The 17,978-nt window shown below is 37.8% G+C and overlaps 1 protein-coding gene across 1 annotated transcript in view; it reads left to right on the forward strand.

The window, feature by feature from the left end:
• Nucleotides 1-17,978, forward strand: part of LOC126198475 (unconventional myosin-IXa-like) — a 350,557-nt gene that overhangs the window by 156,628 nt on the left and 175,951 nt on the right. The window contains exons 13-15 of the mRNA XM_049934833.1: nt 629-910; nt 11,062-11,326; nt 13,089-13,246. Coding sequence (XP_049790790.1) covers nt 629-910; nt 11,062-11,326; nt 13,089-13,246 — 705 coding nt within the window. The remainder of the gene's footprint in view (nt 1-628; nt 911-11,061; nt 11,327-13,088; nt 13,247-17,978) is intronic.

Genomic DNA, 17,978 nt, shown 5'->3' on the forward strand with positions numbered 1-17,978 from the left:
ACAGACTACTCATTTTTAACGAAACTGTCCTCTCATGCATTCTTATTTAAGATGGCTTTGTTGTGTGAGTTAATTTTATGGAATGTGATGATGGTTCTTTGTTACATGCGTCATCTGTAACATCAGGATGTGGTATCCTGAAACACCAAATACAGTGGGTACTCTTGAGGCCTTTCTTATATGTTCAGTTACATGTATGTGAAAGAAGGAACCTTTAGTATCCTTTCCAAGTTTTTGGTGTGTTTAAAGAGAGCTGTATTTGAAATACATTATGAACACATAGATGCCTCAGTCATTTATCACCTACAGCAGTAGAAACGGTAGACGAATGAACTCATCTACTGTGAATAAATTACGTACAAAAATATTCCATTGGTTTCTTGGAACTCTATAATGACAACTTTACGTTTAACTTGGATATTTTGTGTGTTTTTCTTTATTTCATTTTATAAAATCATTTTCTTTGACACAGGAATTATCATTGCATGTACCATCTTTATAATTGTGACAGGATTTCTTTGTATTTTATTATTATTATTATTATTATTATTATTATTTTAGTTTGGGTAGTTTCAAGTACCATTTAAAATTGAAGCTTTTATTTAGCAGTTTGTGATAATGTTTTCAGCTTACCACTGAAACATAGCTCCATTATCAGCACAAGCTCTCATTATAAGGGGCAATGTGGAGAGGACAATGAAAATGATCAAAATGAGCAAGGATTGCCACACAGGCTTTCCTTGTCACATTTACATTCAGGCAGTGAATCACAGAAACCTGATATGGAACAGCAAAATCGTGTAAAGATGGAATTTTCAAGTGGATGCAGGAGAGATTCACAGCATGCATTAGGAAGAGTACTTTGTCCTGATGAAGCCAGAGTTCTGGAGAGAGCCAACCAGATTGTCATGTATGTAATGGTGAAAAACAAAAAGATATTTCGGCATGATGCAGTGACATTTGTCCTGGTTTTCTGGGGGGACATGGTGGTGGTTATGGTGATGGCAGTGTGACAGTAAATTGTTGTAACATTATCTCTGAAGTCCGCTTGTTTTTCTAATAGAGTTTTAATTTTATTTTTTTGTGACATTGGCCTTCTGTACTGATCTATACTTTTTGAATAAAAAATATAATTAATTGCAGCCCTCATCTCTGTTGATGAATGCGCACACATTAAATTTTGAATCAGAAAGCTGTGCAGTGACGTGTCGTGACCATATAATGCAATACTATTAAATACGTAATGACAGTATTTATCAGGCAGAATTTTCACTGAACTTATAGTTCTCGTAACACTCCTTAATTAAACATGGAAATGTTTGTCAGAAACCTGTTATGTTCATCAATTTTATCTTATGCAAATGATAAGCTCAATTGTAATTTTATTATTCAACATGTTATCATCGTGAAATTAGTTTAAAAGTTATATTGAGCTATTTGGTATATCAGAATATGAATGTAAAGTGTAATAGCTGGAATGCAAAATTTTGGAATCTGGCTGCATCAATCCACTCTTTTTCAGCCACTCAGAAATATAAATCATCCAGGATATTAGAGAGAGAATATTACCGAGTCCTCTAGCATAAGCAATTTCATAGGAAAAATTGCTTTTATTCCAGGATAAGGTTACACACGCAATTTTAATTTACTCAATTTATGTAGTGATTCCACTTTTTTGGGTTCATCTCACAAATAAAAAAATATTCTGCTAAAGCACTTCAGTATGTTACTTCGCCAAAGTGCACACTTCCAAGGTCTGTTCAAAAAATTCCAGAACTTTGTCCACAAAATTTTTCTGTGCTTACCTTTTACTTATTGTGCCTCATCTCCTTTGAAATACTCTTCTCCACTACTGATACACTGCTCCCAATGCTGTTTCAACTCCCAGAAGCAGTCTTGGTATGCCTCTTACTCGATCATGCGAAGTGCCTTCTGCGAATTTTTCTTTCATCCCATCAAACATTGCAAAGCTTCGTCCTTCCAGTGGGGTTCTCAACTTTGAAAATAAAGAAAAAACCCGCAGTGGCCAGGTCTGGAGAGTACAGAGAATGAGGCAGCTCATTGATTTTGTTTTTTGTGCAATAGTCACGCACCAACAGGTATGTATATGCAGGTGCATTATCGTGAAGCAAGAGCCATGAATTGTCTCGTCACATTTCAGGCCATTCCCTTCTCACATTTTCTCTCAGGGTTGCAACATGTCCTGATAGTACCATTGATTAACAGTTAGTCCCTGTGGCATGAATTCATGATGAACTAATCCTTTAAAAGTAAAGAAAACTATCAGCATGGCTTTGACATTTAACTTCACTTGGCAAGCTTTTTTGGTTTTGGAGAACCTTTCCCAATCCATTGTGAAGATTGAGCCTTGGTCTCAACATCATAACTGTAGACCCATGCCTCATCACTAGTTATGATTCTCTTAAGGAACATCTCATTCTCACTTGTGAGATCCAAAAGCTCTTCACATATTGCGAGGCAAAGGTCTTTCTGTTCTTGACTCATCAAACGTGGGACAAAACTTATCGATGGCAACACGATACATTCTGAGATGCTGTATCAGGATTTCGTGACATGATCCAACTGAAATGTTACATTCTTCTGCAATCTATTGGACAGTCACTCTTCTATCGGCATCCACAATTTCGTTAACATTCCTGCCATGAGCATCGCTTGTAGACTTTGATGGATATCCTGAACGAGGGTCATCTTTAACCCTTTGACTGCTGGAGGCGCACCATCTGCTTGGTTCACTGAGGCGCGGCGGCCTGCTGCATAACCTTGCTACCTGTGCTAAGTGCCTGTTCCTTGAGCTGCCACCAGGGCCGAAGTGGCTCATGCTGCCTCACTCACCCTGTGCTGAATATTTCTGAAGTGGCTACGACTTCAGGTGAAGCACTGTGACCTTTCACGGCTGATACAGAATAAATGCTCTTACTACGTAGTTTCTGTGCAGGTGACTTACTGAAGAATCAAACTGAATCATTAAAACTATTGTCCATCACTAAGAATTATTTGTATATCTTGCTTGTAGTTTTTTACACGATTTTTGTAGCTTATGCCGAAAGCGAAGGGATTCGTTAAATTTACCTCAGTCGTTTACCTTTCTTTCTTGCATACCCGTTTGTAACATCTGCATTTCTCTATGGTTTCCTCACTGTACTAACTCAAGAATGGGTTTCTCACTGTACTAACTCAAGAACGAATAAAATAAGCCATAGATTACAGATAACTATATATCGCTTTTGTTGTTCAAAATTTTGTATTATGTTGTTTATAGCAGAAAGCGACATACAGATCCGCATTCATATCGCATTACAACATCGTAATTTACTGTTAGCAATGGTAAGAACAATTATACTTCACTTCGTTAAATTCGTTTTGTGGCGTGTTTGGAAATTTCACATGGCCTACTACTTGTTTCTGAGTATATAACAAACTGAGTGCCTAGTCATCCACCATCACAGTTTTTACATCTAATGGGTACACTGTGTAAAGTGTTGCATCCAGGCACAGATGCAGCCGTCCTTTGTAGATGGTAATTGGTGCTGTTATAATTTGGAATCGCTGGAAATAAATAATTGTCTGCCACAGATATTTTTTCATGTGCTATAATTTTAATTGTTGCACATAAGTACTCGGCAGATTTTCCAACATTTGAAAGCTGTGAAATCTTGTCTTTTTGTTAGCACACTAAATTCAGTTATAGAGAAGATTCAAAGTCATCCAACCTTTTTGATCCAAGCTTTGGACCTGCACAACCAAAGTTAAAAACATATTTTTATTTTGTTTTTTGCCTTTTTTTGGTTTTCAAAGTTCTTTTCTGATAGCACTATTGTATTCTTTCTGTGCTGCAATTAGTAATTCATTTTTGTGTAGTAATTTTCAAAACAGGGTACAACACACAATGGTGCCTTGCAAGTTTTACACTCATACCTGCTTTCTTGATGAACTTTCTGTTTTCAGCAAACAATGCATCTACGCGTTAGCATACTTTTCTTGGAATGCTAACTTTTTATAATGTTTAGAAACTGCCTTCCCACAAACTTGAGAGGATTATCATCAGAACACCATCCCCTGCCAGCTCTTCTGCACTCTGATGCATATGTTTCTGTAAGTTCCCTTACCAACGTCAGATGAAACTCTGTTATTGATATTTTATGACCAGTTAGTGACCTGTGTAGGCCTTGAGCATTTAAAACACATAGATTGAGAACATGAAAAAAGAACTTCTTATACCACTTCATTGTTTTTTTTGTATACATCTGACAGAGCTAAGCAGCATATCAGAATGGTATGATATACAAATTACAGTGTACCATGCTTTGTGGTTTCTTAATTTTCTCTCCAGTATTTCTGTCAGTCTTTCCCGTGTCAACCATTTCTGTGGTGTCACATGTGGTCAACATCCATACGTACCCTTTGTCACACCATTTTATAGCAAACATTATATTAGTGCACATAAATTGAATATCTCCTCATTTCAGTTTGTTTTGAAGTTTCGGTGTGTTGCGTCTGTTCTTATGGACAGCACCACATGCGTTCGTCCCATGACTGTGAAGCCAGGGAAATAAATCTGAGCTTGAGCACCAATTATCGAGATAGAGGGTATTTCTACGGTCTAAATAGGGCTTTATTAGTGTAGCCACTACATCACCTTTCCTCCAAATTGTGGAACTCAGTTTTTGTTGATGTCTCTGTATAAATAATGAAATTAAATGAAGTCTAAGACATAGTAGTCTTACAGTCACAACACACATTTCTTTTATTCAAAATCTACTGCATTTTGATGGAATGACTTGTCTGAAAGATAAGTGGCCATTGAATAATAGCATACTTTCATTAGTGCATAATTTCTGATGTGGATTAAATGCACAACAGAAAACTGTACGAACTTTATCGACAATGTTACTAATTTTGAATAATCTGTCTCCTCTAGTATTGGCAGAGTGGTCACTGAAATGTAACATTCTCATAAGTAACAAAAAGTGGTCTCTTGACATAAGTTCACTAAAAATTGGTGTATTTAGAACAACAGCTTCTGTCCATTATTCACTAATTTTCAGTTTTTTCATGTGAAGCATCAGAAGATAAACAGCTATGAAATATGCATTTCTTCATATCCAGTATCTTTCCACTGGAGTATTCTCCTTGGTGATTAAATAAGACCAATTCGTTTCGTCAGATATATATTTCATTAGTTCTTATGTGAAAACTGACAGATTACTTGGCTCATTTCCTATTTGACTCACATTCTGATAGGGTATCATCAAATGCATGATTAACTGGCTAAAAATCATTTTCTTTCCAGTCAAATTTATCATTAAGATGTGATTCCGTCATAGGTGTTTCACTTTCTGAGTCTTTAGATTCAGAACAACTAACGTCTCTTGCTGAAACACAAGACTGCATTGACACCACTGCTGACATTGATGGTGTATGGCTACAGCTTTCTGATCCTATGAAAGATCTATCACTTTCATCAAAATCAAGTAGTTCATCATCACTATCGCTTCTCTTCCTCAGAACACCCACGACGTCTTGCCATTTTCTTTGTAACATACAGGATGCGAAGAACATTGAAGTAAATTCTGATGGACAGTGAACTGTAGTGCGAAGCCTAGACTGACAACAGACAGAGAATCGGACGACAAGCTAGCAGCCAGAATTGCGAAAGGCTACTGAGGCATGCGGTGGTAAGTCCGCTGTGCGAGTTACTTCATCATCAGGGTTCAGGTAGTGGCGCGTCTATACTTGTCACCAGCACTTAGGGGCCGGCAAACTGGTGTGACCTAAATCGTCAACAGCGTCCAGGGGAAAACCAGTGGCTGTGACTAAACTTGTTATTAGCACCCAGGGAGTGGCATGCAGCATGACGAATAAACTCATCAATAGTAGTCAAAAAGCTAACTTCTGTCTGGCCATTTTTGAACTGTGTGAACCATTCGAAATACCGACTACTGCTTAAGCTCTCATCACTGTAGGCTTCCTGCATTGTTTGGTGTTTTTCTGTAAAAATTTTCTCAAGTTTCACGCAAAATTTAATGCAGGTGTGTCGCCTCTCTAACTCTGCCATCTTGAAATTTGCAAGCTGTGTGACACAATGTTCTTCTTAATACAACACTGAACAATAACTAACAGACATCTCCAATGAAACTACCAGCAGTTACACATTAAATGCAGGCATGTTGCAGGGCTGCCAACAATGTTTCGCTCCAACTTGCCATTGGTGCGAAATTATGAATGTTCCGGAATTTTTTGAACAGACCTCATACACCTAGTTTTATTTGAAGTATTTCAAACTCTTTCCACAAACTTCATATGTAGTTTTATAAATTCCCCTTACAGAAAGTTTGCGTTGTTTCTGCACGTGCACTTTCACCTATTTTGGCAGGTTACGCTTAATGAAATACTGGCAAAAAACAGTTACATTATTAAAGAAACTGCTATAAAAGTTTTAGCTACTTACTAAAAAAAAAATACCTTTAATAGGCAGGAATTATGCCAGCCCATGATACATGTTAATAAAATGTACTGGAGTGTTCCAACTAGACTTCATTTTATTTTACATTTCCTCTCTGTATCTCCTCCATTGTATGTGCCATTCACTCCTTTCTTCCCATTCTTTTTTCATTTTGTCTTTCATACCAAAGCAACCTTTTCCACACCACCTCTTTCCTCATGGTTCCCATTTACATGTCTCTGTTGTTTCAGTGAGTTGCCAGTTTCTTGACAATTTTTAACTTTGTTGAGTTAGTACCCAGTTATTAGATTATCTTACTGTTAGGAAACTGAATTGTATTCTCATTTACTTCAGAAACACTGTCCCATTTTGTCTAAGTCCTAGACATGTACCCTCTTCAGTGATCATATAGCACACTTTGTTATGCAGTTTAAGCACAATCTAATGAAATTTTAACTACAAAAAAAAAAAAAAAAAAAAACATTTCCTGTGGAAGATTGCTTGTTACAAGAAATGTAATTACGACGTTTTTATTTGTAGGACACTGTGTCGCCTGATAAGTAAGAATAACTTTTTCTGAGGCGCTGTTACCCCAGCATAGTTTTTGCTGACTTCAAGCAAAATGCTCTGTGATATACATTTAATGTAAAAGTAGAAGATTTTATGCAAATTAATGTCTTAATAATTTTAAAGTCTAGGGTATATAACAAACATACATTAATAAATATGTATGTTAATTCTTTACTCACATTTCTTACTCACTTTCCTCTCTCATCTTACTTCCTAGTTTCATGATTCTGTGTGCGTTTGTCAGCTCTTCTCTCTCTTTTCTTTTTATTTCATGCTTTTCCCCAATCCACCAATTTTCCTTAACTTCCTCATTTTTGTTTTTCTTCCTTTCTTCATTCTGTTTTGTAAAGTTTTACAGTATATGTTATTGTCTTTGTTTCATGTTCTGCCAGCTATTCTGTTTTGACCCTTCTGTGCCTGTGCTTATAATTCTGTGTTTCTTGTCCCATATCTTTCTCATATTTCTATGCTAACTTTTCCTGTTTTCAGATCACATCTGTTCAGTTACATTGCTAATTTCCATCTCATTCTATTGTGCTGTGTCTCTGTTGGTTTGAGTCCTGGGTGACTTAGCCATCATTTCTTCTTTTTTTGTGAGCTTTATCTTCATACTAATTTAGGTAATTCAGATGTACATTTTTTATTTTAGTAGTTTTTTTTTTGTTAGTGGATGTGTATAATTCTGTGTTTTGAATCTGAAGCGGTATTTATTTGCATTGCTGCTTGGGTGATACAATATCGCAAAATTTCTTTTTTGCCCTGTGCAGTGTTTTCCTTGCAAAATTCTCCATTTCACATGTGTTGTGCTGAAGAAGTATGATGAGTTTCACCTTTAAGAAAGTCAGTACTTTACTTTTTCTTAGTATAAAATCTGAGACAGGATCAAAGTTTTATTTCTAAAAATGTAAACTTACCTGTTCCACAGCAGCAGAAGTTACACTGATGACAGACTTTCCTTGCCAATTGATAAAAATACATCCATATGTTCATTATTTGTAGTTAAATTCTAGCCATTATGTCTGAAAATGCACTTTATGTATTCAAAGACAGAGGTTAGTTCTTGTGAAATGAAATTTCAAGTGTTTGGAGAATTTACATCTCTTTATAAACAAAAAAAGAACTAAAAAAATCTCTAGTCAGCATAATTTTTACTTCATTTCTTCTTTCACAACTGCCAAACTTGATGGCTCTCTTCTGTGCCCCAGTAATTCAGAACCTCCCATTGATTATGTCTAAGAATATTAATTTAATTATAAACTGATTTGTGTGTGTAATTTTTGGAGTAAAAACTGGGAAGATTTACTGTAATTATCAGATAACAATCTGTAACAGCTCTGAATTCAAAGGAGGAAAATTCAGTAAGATGGAACTGCAGATCTTTAGGTACGCATTAAAGACTGTAGCAGCCCAAGCGGTCATATTATGGCCCACTATTTAGAGCAGGATAGGCTACAATCTGTGATAGGTCTGACGACAGACTACAATGATGGAGCAGCACAAGTGTTTAGGAGTTCACCATTCAGCACAAATTGTTGAACATGGGCTGTGCAGCAGATGACCGTTGCATATTCCCATGTTGACCTAACCTCATTATCAGTTGTGATTGCAGTAAGTGAGAAATTTTCAAGATCGGAAAGTGGATCAGTGGAAGCGTGTTGTCTGGTCTGATGAATCTATCTTAGTGTTACATGAAACCTGCAGCGTGTCATAGAAGCAAGCCAGTGGGTCCTGTATTATACTATGGGAGACATTCGCCTGGTCTTCCATAGGACCTATGAAAGTAAGCTCCATGAAGCTTTGGACTACTTGAACCTTATTGCAAATTACCTGCATCCCTTCATGCTTTGTCTTTCCTGATGGCGATGGTGTCTTGCAGCAGGATAACTGCCCGTACCACAAAGTCAGAATTGTGGTACAATGGTTTGAGGTGCATAGTAGTTAACTTGTGTTGTCAGTTTGGTCACCATATTTGCTTGATTTGAATCCAATGGAATATATCAGGTGTACTATGCTCACAAACAAGTGGCCTGCAATCTGCAGAAATTGTGGTCTGTATGTAGACATCCTGTTATCTATTTCTAGTTCTTCTGTTGTTGTTGTTGTTGTTGTTGTTGTTGTAGGGTTGGACTTTCTGAGAGGAAGTGGTGGCCAAGTCATCTCCCCCCATGTGACTTTAACTTTCTGAATTGAATCTTTCTTTATATACATGTTTAACATCCAGGTAATGAAATGACTAGGTTCTGTAGCCATATCATTGCTTCGTTGCACATTATGCTAATATCCTTTCTGCTCTTGAGAAAATTCTGTTTGTGTTTATAATGCATCATGTTCCTAGTGCGTTTTTCTCTTGTAAGAAAACAGCAGTTGAGAATAGGGTACAAATACCAAATTCATTGGAGATGCTTCAGAATGTACTTTGAGTACTGCCACAGAACATTGTACATCAGAATGTCATTAAGTAAATGAAAGGCTTCTGGAACATATGATTTGGATCTGCAAAATAGGATCCATTCAGGTACTCTTCCATACCACAAGGTCTGTTTATGTTCTGCATTGTCATTTTTTTGTGTACACATTTTTCACTTTATCCACTTTTTCCCTTCTCTCAAGTTCTGCTCTATCTTTTCTATATTTCTGCTGTGATGGTACTTACCTGTCTTTCGCCATTTTCATACCTGTTTGTCTCACATGTCATCTCATTGTAAACTCTAATTCATATTCATATACTGAATGAAGTGTATCCAGACAACAGCATTATTTACTACTATAAATTGTTATCTTGCTATGAATTGTGTCAGTTGCTCCTTAAAGTTTTGTTAAAAAATACTACAATCTCAAATGGTTTTTGTGAAGAGGGCACAGTTCATCCCCTTTACTGTTACTCTTTATTCCATACTTGGTTTTTCTCTCTGGTGGCATTTTCAGTGGCAAGAAATTAAACTCCAGTCTTCCATCCTTCCTTTCTTTTAGCTGTCATAAGCCTAAAGCTGATTTGAATGCTACAATATTTCTCTGAGCATGTTCCCAACCGGTAGTGGCATGGCCTTGCCTTCCTTCAACTTTAGAATTTGCTCATGTAATGTAGGCTCTTCTAATACTGCCCTCAGTTCACCCTCAAGCAGGTGCAGGTAGTACAGGGTACCTACCAGGTGGCCCTACAGCATGCCAGAGTGTGCATGCATGAGACACTTGCCCCCCCCCCCCCTCCCGTGTGTACTCTGCCAGTGCTGAAGTATTATAAAGGCTACAGTGTGGCTGCTTAACTGCCTGCGTGTCAGCTGTTCATCCACAGCTGCCCACCGGTGCCAAGGACGCCCTGCTGCCTACCGGGAAAGGGGGGGGGGAGGGGGGCTGCAAGCAGAAACAACCTGATCTATTGAGTTACAGTAGCATCTAAGGCCTAACTTGTAAATGTAGCAAATTAAACTTACATACATTTTTTGTTGTGGGATCTAAATTTTCATTTGGTTTTATTCATTATGAGAGACTATTTGTTCATGGATTTTTTTTTTTTTTTTCAATGTTATTGATGCCATGGCCAGGAGTAATTTTCTGCAGTGTCCTATGACTATCACAAGTGCTTGTATTAGCTTAATTGTGTGCTTTGGTGTTTTAGTTCTTACACTTTTCGCCTATTAACTCCAACCCCCTTACTTTGCTGACCCAGTCCAATTTTCTTGTATGTTATTTTGTTTTACGGAATTATTGGTATCATTCTTTCCATGTGCTACATTTCTTATACGCTTCATTTGTGTTTGATTCTACAGTTTGCTTCCTGATTTACAAATCTTGCGATTTTTGTGTGTTGATCATGTAGAATATTATTTTTGGCCCACTTGTAATTATTTCTTGATGTTTTGCTTTGAAATTTAGTATACAGTTTATATGGTTTTTCTGATAAAGTATTTATAACTGTGGAGTGCTTCGTAATTATGATATAATGCAGAACATGTCATATATTTATCTCCTGTGTTTTTTGTGCTATTGCAAATAAGTCTTTGAGTTACTAGCATTCAGTTACTTTGCAGGAAAAACAAATCCTTCAGACCACGAGAACGCAGTAAGAAAGGCCTCAAGAACCTGCAAACAGTAAAGACACTTGCAGGACGAACACAAGCTCAGAACTTAGGTGGCCATCCACAGACTCAACAACAACAACAAGCACCAGGAAAAGCTCGAAAACAGCCACAGACAGTTACTGCACAGTTTCAGCAGTCACTACACAGTCTTATGGATACACTCAACCATGCTAATCCATTTTTCATTCGGTGCATTAAGAGTAATGCTGATAAGGTTGGTGTCTGTGTAAATTGTGTTTGTCACTCACCACATAGAGTTGGTGTTGGTCAGCAGGCAGACAGTTTAAATGTGAACTGTTAGATTTTATTAGCTGTTGGACGAAATATTTCATCATGTCTGTGTGCTGACCAATATGTCCTCTGTGTGGTGAGTAGTAATTTATGCTTTATTCCATCCTGGATTTTTGATTCTTAAAACTTAAGTGTGTTTAGAAATAAGCATTGAAAGGCCACATTGCCAGTCATCTTTAAGAAAGTGTTTGGAGTGACATATGTACATAAACGGTGAAAATGATATTGGGTATAGGTTTCTCTGTGTGACAAGTGAGGAATGCACAGTATGAGAAACGAGATGAGAAGTGAACATAGAAGAATATATATATCTGGAATGATAGAGATAGCACTGTATGTTTGAATGTCATGGTTGACCACAAAAAAGATCTTTACCGGGAGGACAATGGTTCGAATCCATATCCAGCCATCCAGATTTCCTTCCCCGTCCTTGAAACATATGCTCTGCCTCAAGCCCTAATCTTCCTTCCTTGTAAAACCCTCATTCTTTATATAAAGTAAATAATGTTGCTCATTTTGTTAAAATCTGTGGAACCATACTCACTGTCTTTTCATGGGCGTAGGATTTCCTTTAGTGTCCTCTTCTGTCCTTCCCCTACAAAAGTTGTAGTTTTATGTCATAGGTGCATGCTAATTTAATGTGGTTATATATAAAAGGAATGTAACGGAAATTAGGATAGTTTAACAGTGTGAAAAATGTGTACAGGTTGTGATGGCCTTACTGTTTCTTGACTGAATACTCATGTTCATCCTCAAGTTCATTGCTGCATATGTATGACATAGCGTTCTTTCTACAATTTTGTCTTTTACATCATGTCCTTCCCTCACAAGATTTCTGTCTCTAAAATATCTCTCTCTGTACACTTCTTTTCTCCACAGCCATTCGCTCAATATGTAAGTTCAGGAAATTTTTCTAGAATTTTCATTTCAACTTTTCGAACTGCCTAAATATTATATAGTTCACCTGTTTTTCATAAGGATAATTCCAAACCACTACACTCTGGTCTGGTCATCCTGATTTTGATTTATATGGTTTCTTTAAAGCTGCACAACAGTCACTTAAATAAAACCACTGCTGATTCCTTGTAAGGATTGCGTCAGATCTGGGCAGATGTCTCATTTAGGAACTTCAAGTTTTATTGTGGGTGTCAAGTAGTAGTAGTAATATAAAAGAAATGGAAATTTTATCTCAATTTGACGTGAACATCCGGATTCCATCAAAAATGCTGTTTTGTATTTAATCATAAACTTTTTTGTCACAGACAATATTATTATTATTATTATTATTACTATTTAGTGATACAATAGACAACAATAAACACAATAATTGAGGTCACTGTGCTACAATTTGTCTTTTATTCCCAAGTGCCTAGGACTACACGATCTATCAGTAGATAAGGCTTGCAGATCCCATCCACGTGGCTCTTTTAGTTGGCAAATGGATATTGCTGTGATATCATTTGCCTATTGATAACTTTCCACAAGGCCTCCAGTAGCCCAAGAACCATTTGGACCACTTTTACTTGTTTCAAGTCTTCATGTCTTTTACTTTTTTCCAACTGTTTTTATTGTTATTGCTATTACTACTACTACTACTACTACTACTATTATTATTATTATTATTATTATTATTATTATCATCAGCATCATTATCATTGTTGACTTATTTTAGATCTTTTTTATAGATTCCAAATAAATTTGATAATGAGACAGTGCAAAGACAGCTGAGGTATACGGGCATGCTGGAAACAGTGCGCATCAGGCAAGCTGGTTACAATGTGAGGCTGACATATGATGAATTCATACAACTTTATCGGATTTTGCTACCAAAAGGATTACTCAGGTAAGATATTAAGTTTACTTCTTATAGCACTTGAGTGAACATTATCACTTTGACATTTTGGACTGCAGAGAGTGTTCCACATACACTATGTGATCAAAAGTATCCGGACACCCCCAAAAACATACATTTGTCGTATTAGGTGCATTGTGCTGCCACCTACTGCCAGGCACTGTATAACAGCGACCTCAGCAGTTATTGGACATTGTGAAAGAACAGAACTGGGCGCTCTGCAGAACTCACAGACTTCGAATGTGGTCAGTGATTGGGTGTCATTTGTGTAATACGTCAGTACACGAGATTTCCACACTCCTAAATATCCTATGTCCACTATTTCTGATGTGATAGTGGAGTGAAAATGTGAAGGGACATTACAGCACAAAAGTGTACAGGCCGACCTCGTCTGTTGACTGACAGAGACCGCCGACAGCTGAAGAGGGTCGTAATGTGTAATAGGCAGACATCTATCCAGACCATCACACAGGAATTCCAAACTGCATCAGGATCCACTGCACGTACTATGGGGAGGTGAGAAAACTTGGATTTCATGATCGAGCGGCTGCTTATAAGCCACACATAATGCCGGTAAATGCCAAATGATGCCCCGCTTGGTGTAAGGAGCGTAAACATTGGATGATTGAACAGTGAAAAAACATTGTGTGGAGTGATGAATCACAGTACATAATGTGGTGATCCGATGGCAGGGTATGGGTATGGTGAATGCCTGGTGTACATCATCTGCCAGTGTGTGTAGTGCCAACAGTAAAATTCAGAGGCAGCAGTGTTATTGTGTGGTTGTGTTTTTCATGGATGGGGTTTGCACCCCTTGTTGTTTTGCATGGCACTATCACAGTGAAAGCCTACATTGATGTTTTAAGCACCATCTTGCTTCCCACTGTTGAAAAGCTATTTGGGGATGGCAGTAGCACCTTTCAACACGTTCGAACATCTGTTCTTAATGCATGGCCTGTGGCGGAGTAGTTACACGATAATAACATCCCTGTAATGTACTAGCGTGCACAGAGTCCTGACGTGAATCTTATAGAACACCTTTGGGATGTTTTGGAACACCAACTTCATGCCAGGCCTCACCAACTGACATTGATACCTCTCCTCAGTGCAGCACTCCGCGAAGAATGGGCTGCCATTCCCCCTTCCACCACCTGATTGAATGTATGCCTGTGAGAGTGTAAGCTGTCATCAAAGCTAAGGGTGGGCCAACACCATATTGAATTCCAGCTTTACTGATGGAGGACACCATAAACTTGTTGGATTGCGCCATAAATTTGTAAGTCATCTTCAGTCGGGTATCCAGATACTTTTGACCACATAGTGTAGCTCTAAGAAAAAAGGAAGAAGGCTACATTTGGCCTAAAATATTTTTTTTTCATCTTACTGATGTACAAACTGCCTATTGATGAATGTAACATGTTTCAAAGATAATTCCAGAATGTAGGGGACGGAAGTGTCTCATCACAACAAATGGAACAGTTGGCGTGGAGGTCCTGTGCCTGTGATAAACTCCTGACTATATGTCATGTTATGACCACCTTTCCTTTTCTCTGGTACTTTTCCAGTGCCCTGTCTAAGACACACAAATCTAGAAGGTACAAGATTTGTCTTCAGTTATTCATTGTTTCAATCACGGCTGTTGAGTTCTCTCTCAGATCCTGTAATTCTTGATGAAGGTTTCTTAATAACCCTATTATGCAAACATTATTTGTATTTTATTCTGCAATGGAAACTCCAGGTAGGAATATCAACAATGCGGGAAAAGATATAGAGCTACTTACCGTAACAATGATACTTTAAGTTGGAGACAGGCACAATTAAAAAGACACTTATACTTCAGGTTTTGGCCGCAGTGTGCACCAGGAAAATGAAGGGAAGTACACATCATTCACATACACAAACACAAATTGCATTCTGGTTTCATCTGACAGAGTTGGCTCAGTCGTGTGTGTGTGTGTGTGTGTGTGTGTGTGTGTGTGTGTGTGTGTGAATGAATGAATGGTGCCTGTTTCTGTTTCTTTTTCTGATGAAGGCTGTGGCTCAGAGCTTGTGTGTATGTGTCTTTTTAATTGTGCCCGTCTGCAACTTAAGGTGTTATATCTATGGTGAGTAACAGTCTTATCTTTTCCTACATTGTTGTATTTTATTCTGATGTTTTAAATTTGTAAAATTGGTATTTCATTGTATCTTTGGGTTAAATTTGGAAAAAAAGATTATTGTTAAGTATAGATGAGTGAGGCGATTTTCACCGTAACTGCAATTCTGCGGTGTATGTCATTGCAAATTGATTAAATTCACTGCCTGACAAAGAAAGTGAAGCACCAGAAGGGTGAAGGGAATGGAATGAAACTTTGTGGGTTCAGACGGTATGTGATGATATTTCAGTGATTACAAAATGGAGTTGAATTTACAAAGAATTTCGCATTATGAGCTCATTCATTTATCAGTATGATGCTGCACAACCCCCCCCCCCCCCCCCCCCCCCCCAGGCCTCGTCCCAGGTTTAGAATTAGCCCTGTCTGAAACAGTCAACCAAATATATGTTTGTGACTGTAGTTTTCTGTCAAATTTGTTGTTGTTGTTCTACATCTATATCTATACTCTGTAGACCACAGTGAGGTGCGTGGCAGAGGATATGTCCCATTATACCAGTTATTGGGTTTCTTTGTGCTCCATTCAAGTTTGGAGCACGGAAAAAATGATTGTTTGAATGCCTCTGTGCGTGCAGGTGCAGTAATTAAAACAATCTTATCCTCACCGTCCCTATGTGAGTGTTACGTAGGGGGTTGTAGTATATCCCTAGAGTAATCATTTAAAGCTGGTTCTTAAAACTTTGTTTATAGTCTTTCTCAGGATAGTTTATGTCTGTCTCTTCAGTATCTCTGTGACACTCTCCCATGGCTTAAACAAACCTCTGACCATTCGTGCTGCCCTTCTCGTATGGGTCCCAGACACTTGACCAGTATTCTAAAACTGATCGCACAAGTGATTTGCAAGGAATCTCTTTTGTAGGCTGCTTGCACTTCCTCAGTATTTTATCAACAAACCAAAGTCTACTACCTGCTTTACCCACAACTGAACCAAAATGATCATTCCATTTCATATCCCTACAAAGCGATACACCTAGGTGTTTGTACTAGTTGACCGATTCCAACAGTGACTCATAGATATTATATAATCTGTTCATCATAAGAATAAACCTGAAGTAAACAAACACAAACGCGATGATTGGTCAGAAGCTCTAGCACACGTACACTGGTGTTGTTACGCTCTTGGAAGTAGGTCCTATCTTATTACTAATTTACGTTAAATGGAACTTTTAAGATATTCAGATGTATTAACAGCCATCAATGTTTCTCTTAATCACGCTTTACCTACATAGTTTTTATTTCAAAAAATCGCGTACAGTAACAGCCTATGTTGTGTTGTGCTCTGATTGTCGTGCTGTTAAGGCACAGTATAAAAATGGCTGAGGCTGCTTTCTGTTCCATAGTGAAACACGCTCGTGGAACATTGTTAAAAAGTGGCTAGAAATAGCTGTTCTGAATGTTTTTCATAAATTTACAGAGGTAATCGGCTTTGACGTTTTCCCAGTGTTGTATATATTGCAGTTGATCGACGGACACACATTGAACGTGTAGCGCAGTCGGTAGCGTAGTAGAACGTGAACCAGATGCGGATATTCTTGCATTGGTTCAAATCTCCCACAGTATCATTTTTTTCCCTTGTTCAATTTGAAATACCTATATCTCGTAATTATAAAACTGATCATCATTTTTTATGAATAAGGCACGTCTTCTTGATTCTAATTACGTATTGGATGCGAAATTCCTGTTTCCATTTCAAATACAAATTCTTAATTGTTGATGTTTCATGAAAGATTGTTCATAAAAGTTGGGCACGCCATATAGCAAGAATGACAGAGAATAGACTACCTAAAGTGGCATTCAGCAGAACAATAGACGAAACGAGAGGAAGAGGAAGACCCAGAATTAGATGGTGGGCTAACATTCAGGAGGACACAACTAGGATGAACAGCAACAGCAACTGGACAAACAGCGCATTGGATAGATAGAAGTGGAAGAGGCTCATAGAGCAGGCATATGGTTGATCCGTCCCTTGCCACATGTAAAGTAAAAGTAAAGTTCATAGAAGTTGTTTAAATTAAGAAAACATAACAACTTAATCTTTTAAAGCAAAAATTAAAAACAAGATCCTCTTTATTTGGACTGTGCCCATCGTTTTATATCACAGAAGTAAATAAGTACCATAGAAACATGAAAAACAACCATTTTCACAGCATCGAGCACATCATACAAATGCTGCATTTTTACATTTGCTACTATACCATTACAATATGAACCCAACAGAACTGATCTGGAACCAAGTTGCGGGATTTGGCCCGAGAAGTAACAAGACTGTTAAACTGCCAGATGTACTGGAACTAACACATGCAGCATTTTCACAAGTCAGTGCTGAACGCTTGCGGGATATAAACAGCTCGTCATAAAAGAAGAAGAGAAAATGCTGCACCTGGTTAGCTTCGTGGATTCTGTTGTTGATAGGCTCCTTATCAACATAGGAGGTGACACTTCAAGAACGGAAATGTATTTCTCGAATTTGGATGAGGAAGGAGCTAAGAGATTACCAGATGATTGACTGTAAGTGATACCTTCACTGGCTTCAATATTTAACTATACGGTGAAATCCTTCAATACTCTCT

Source organism: Schistocerca nitens, chromosome 8 (genome assembly GCF_023898315.1).
Source record: "Schistocerca nitens isolate TAMUIC-IGC-003100 chromosome 8, iqSchNite1.1, whole genome shotgun sequence".
Taxonomy (NCBI): Eukaryota; Metazoa; Arthropoda; class Insecta; order Orthoptera; family Acrididae; genus Schistocerca; species Schistocerca nitens.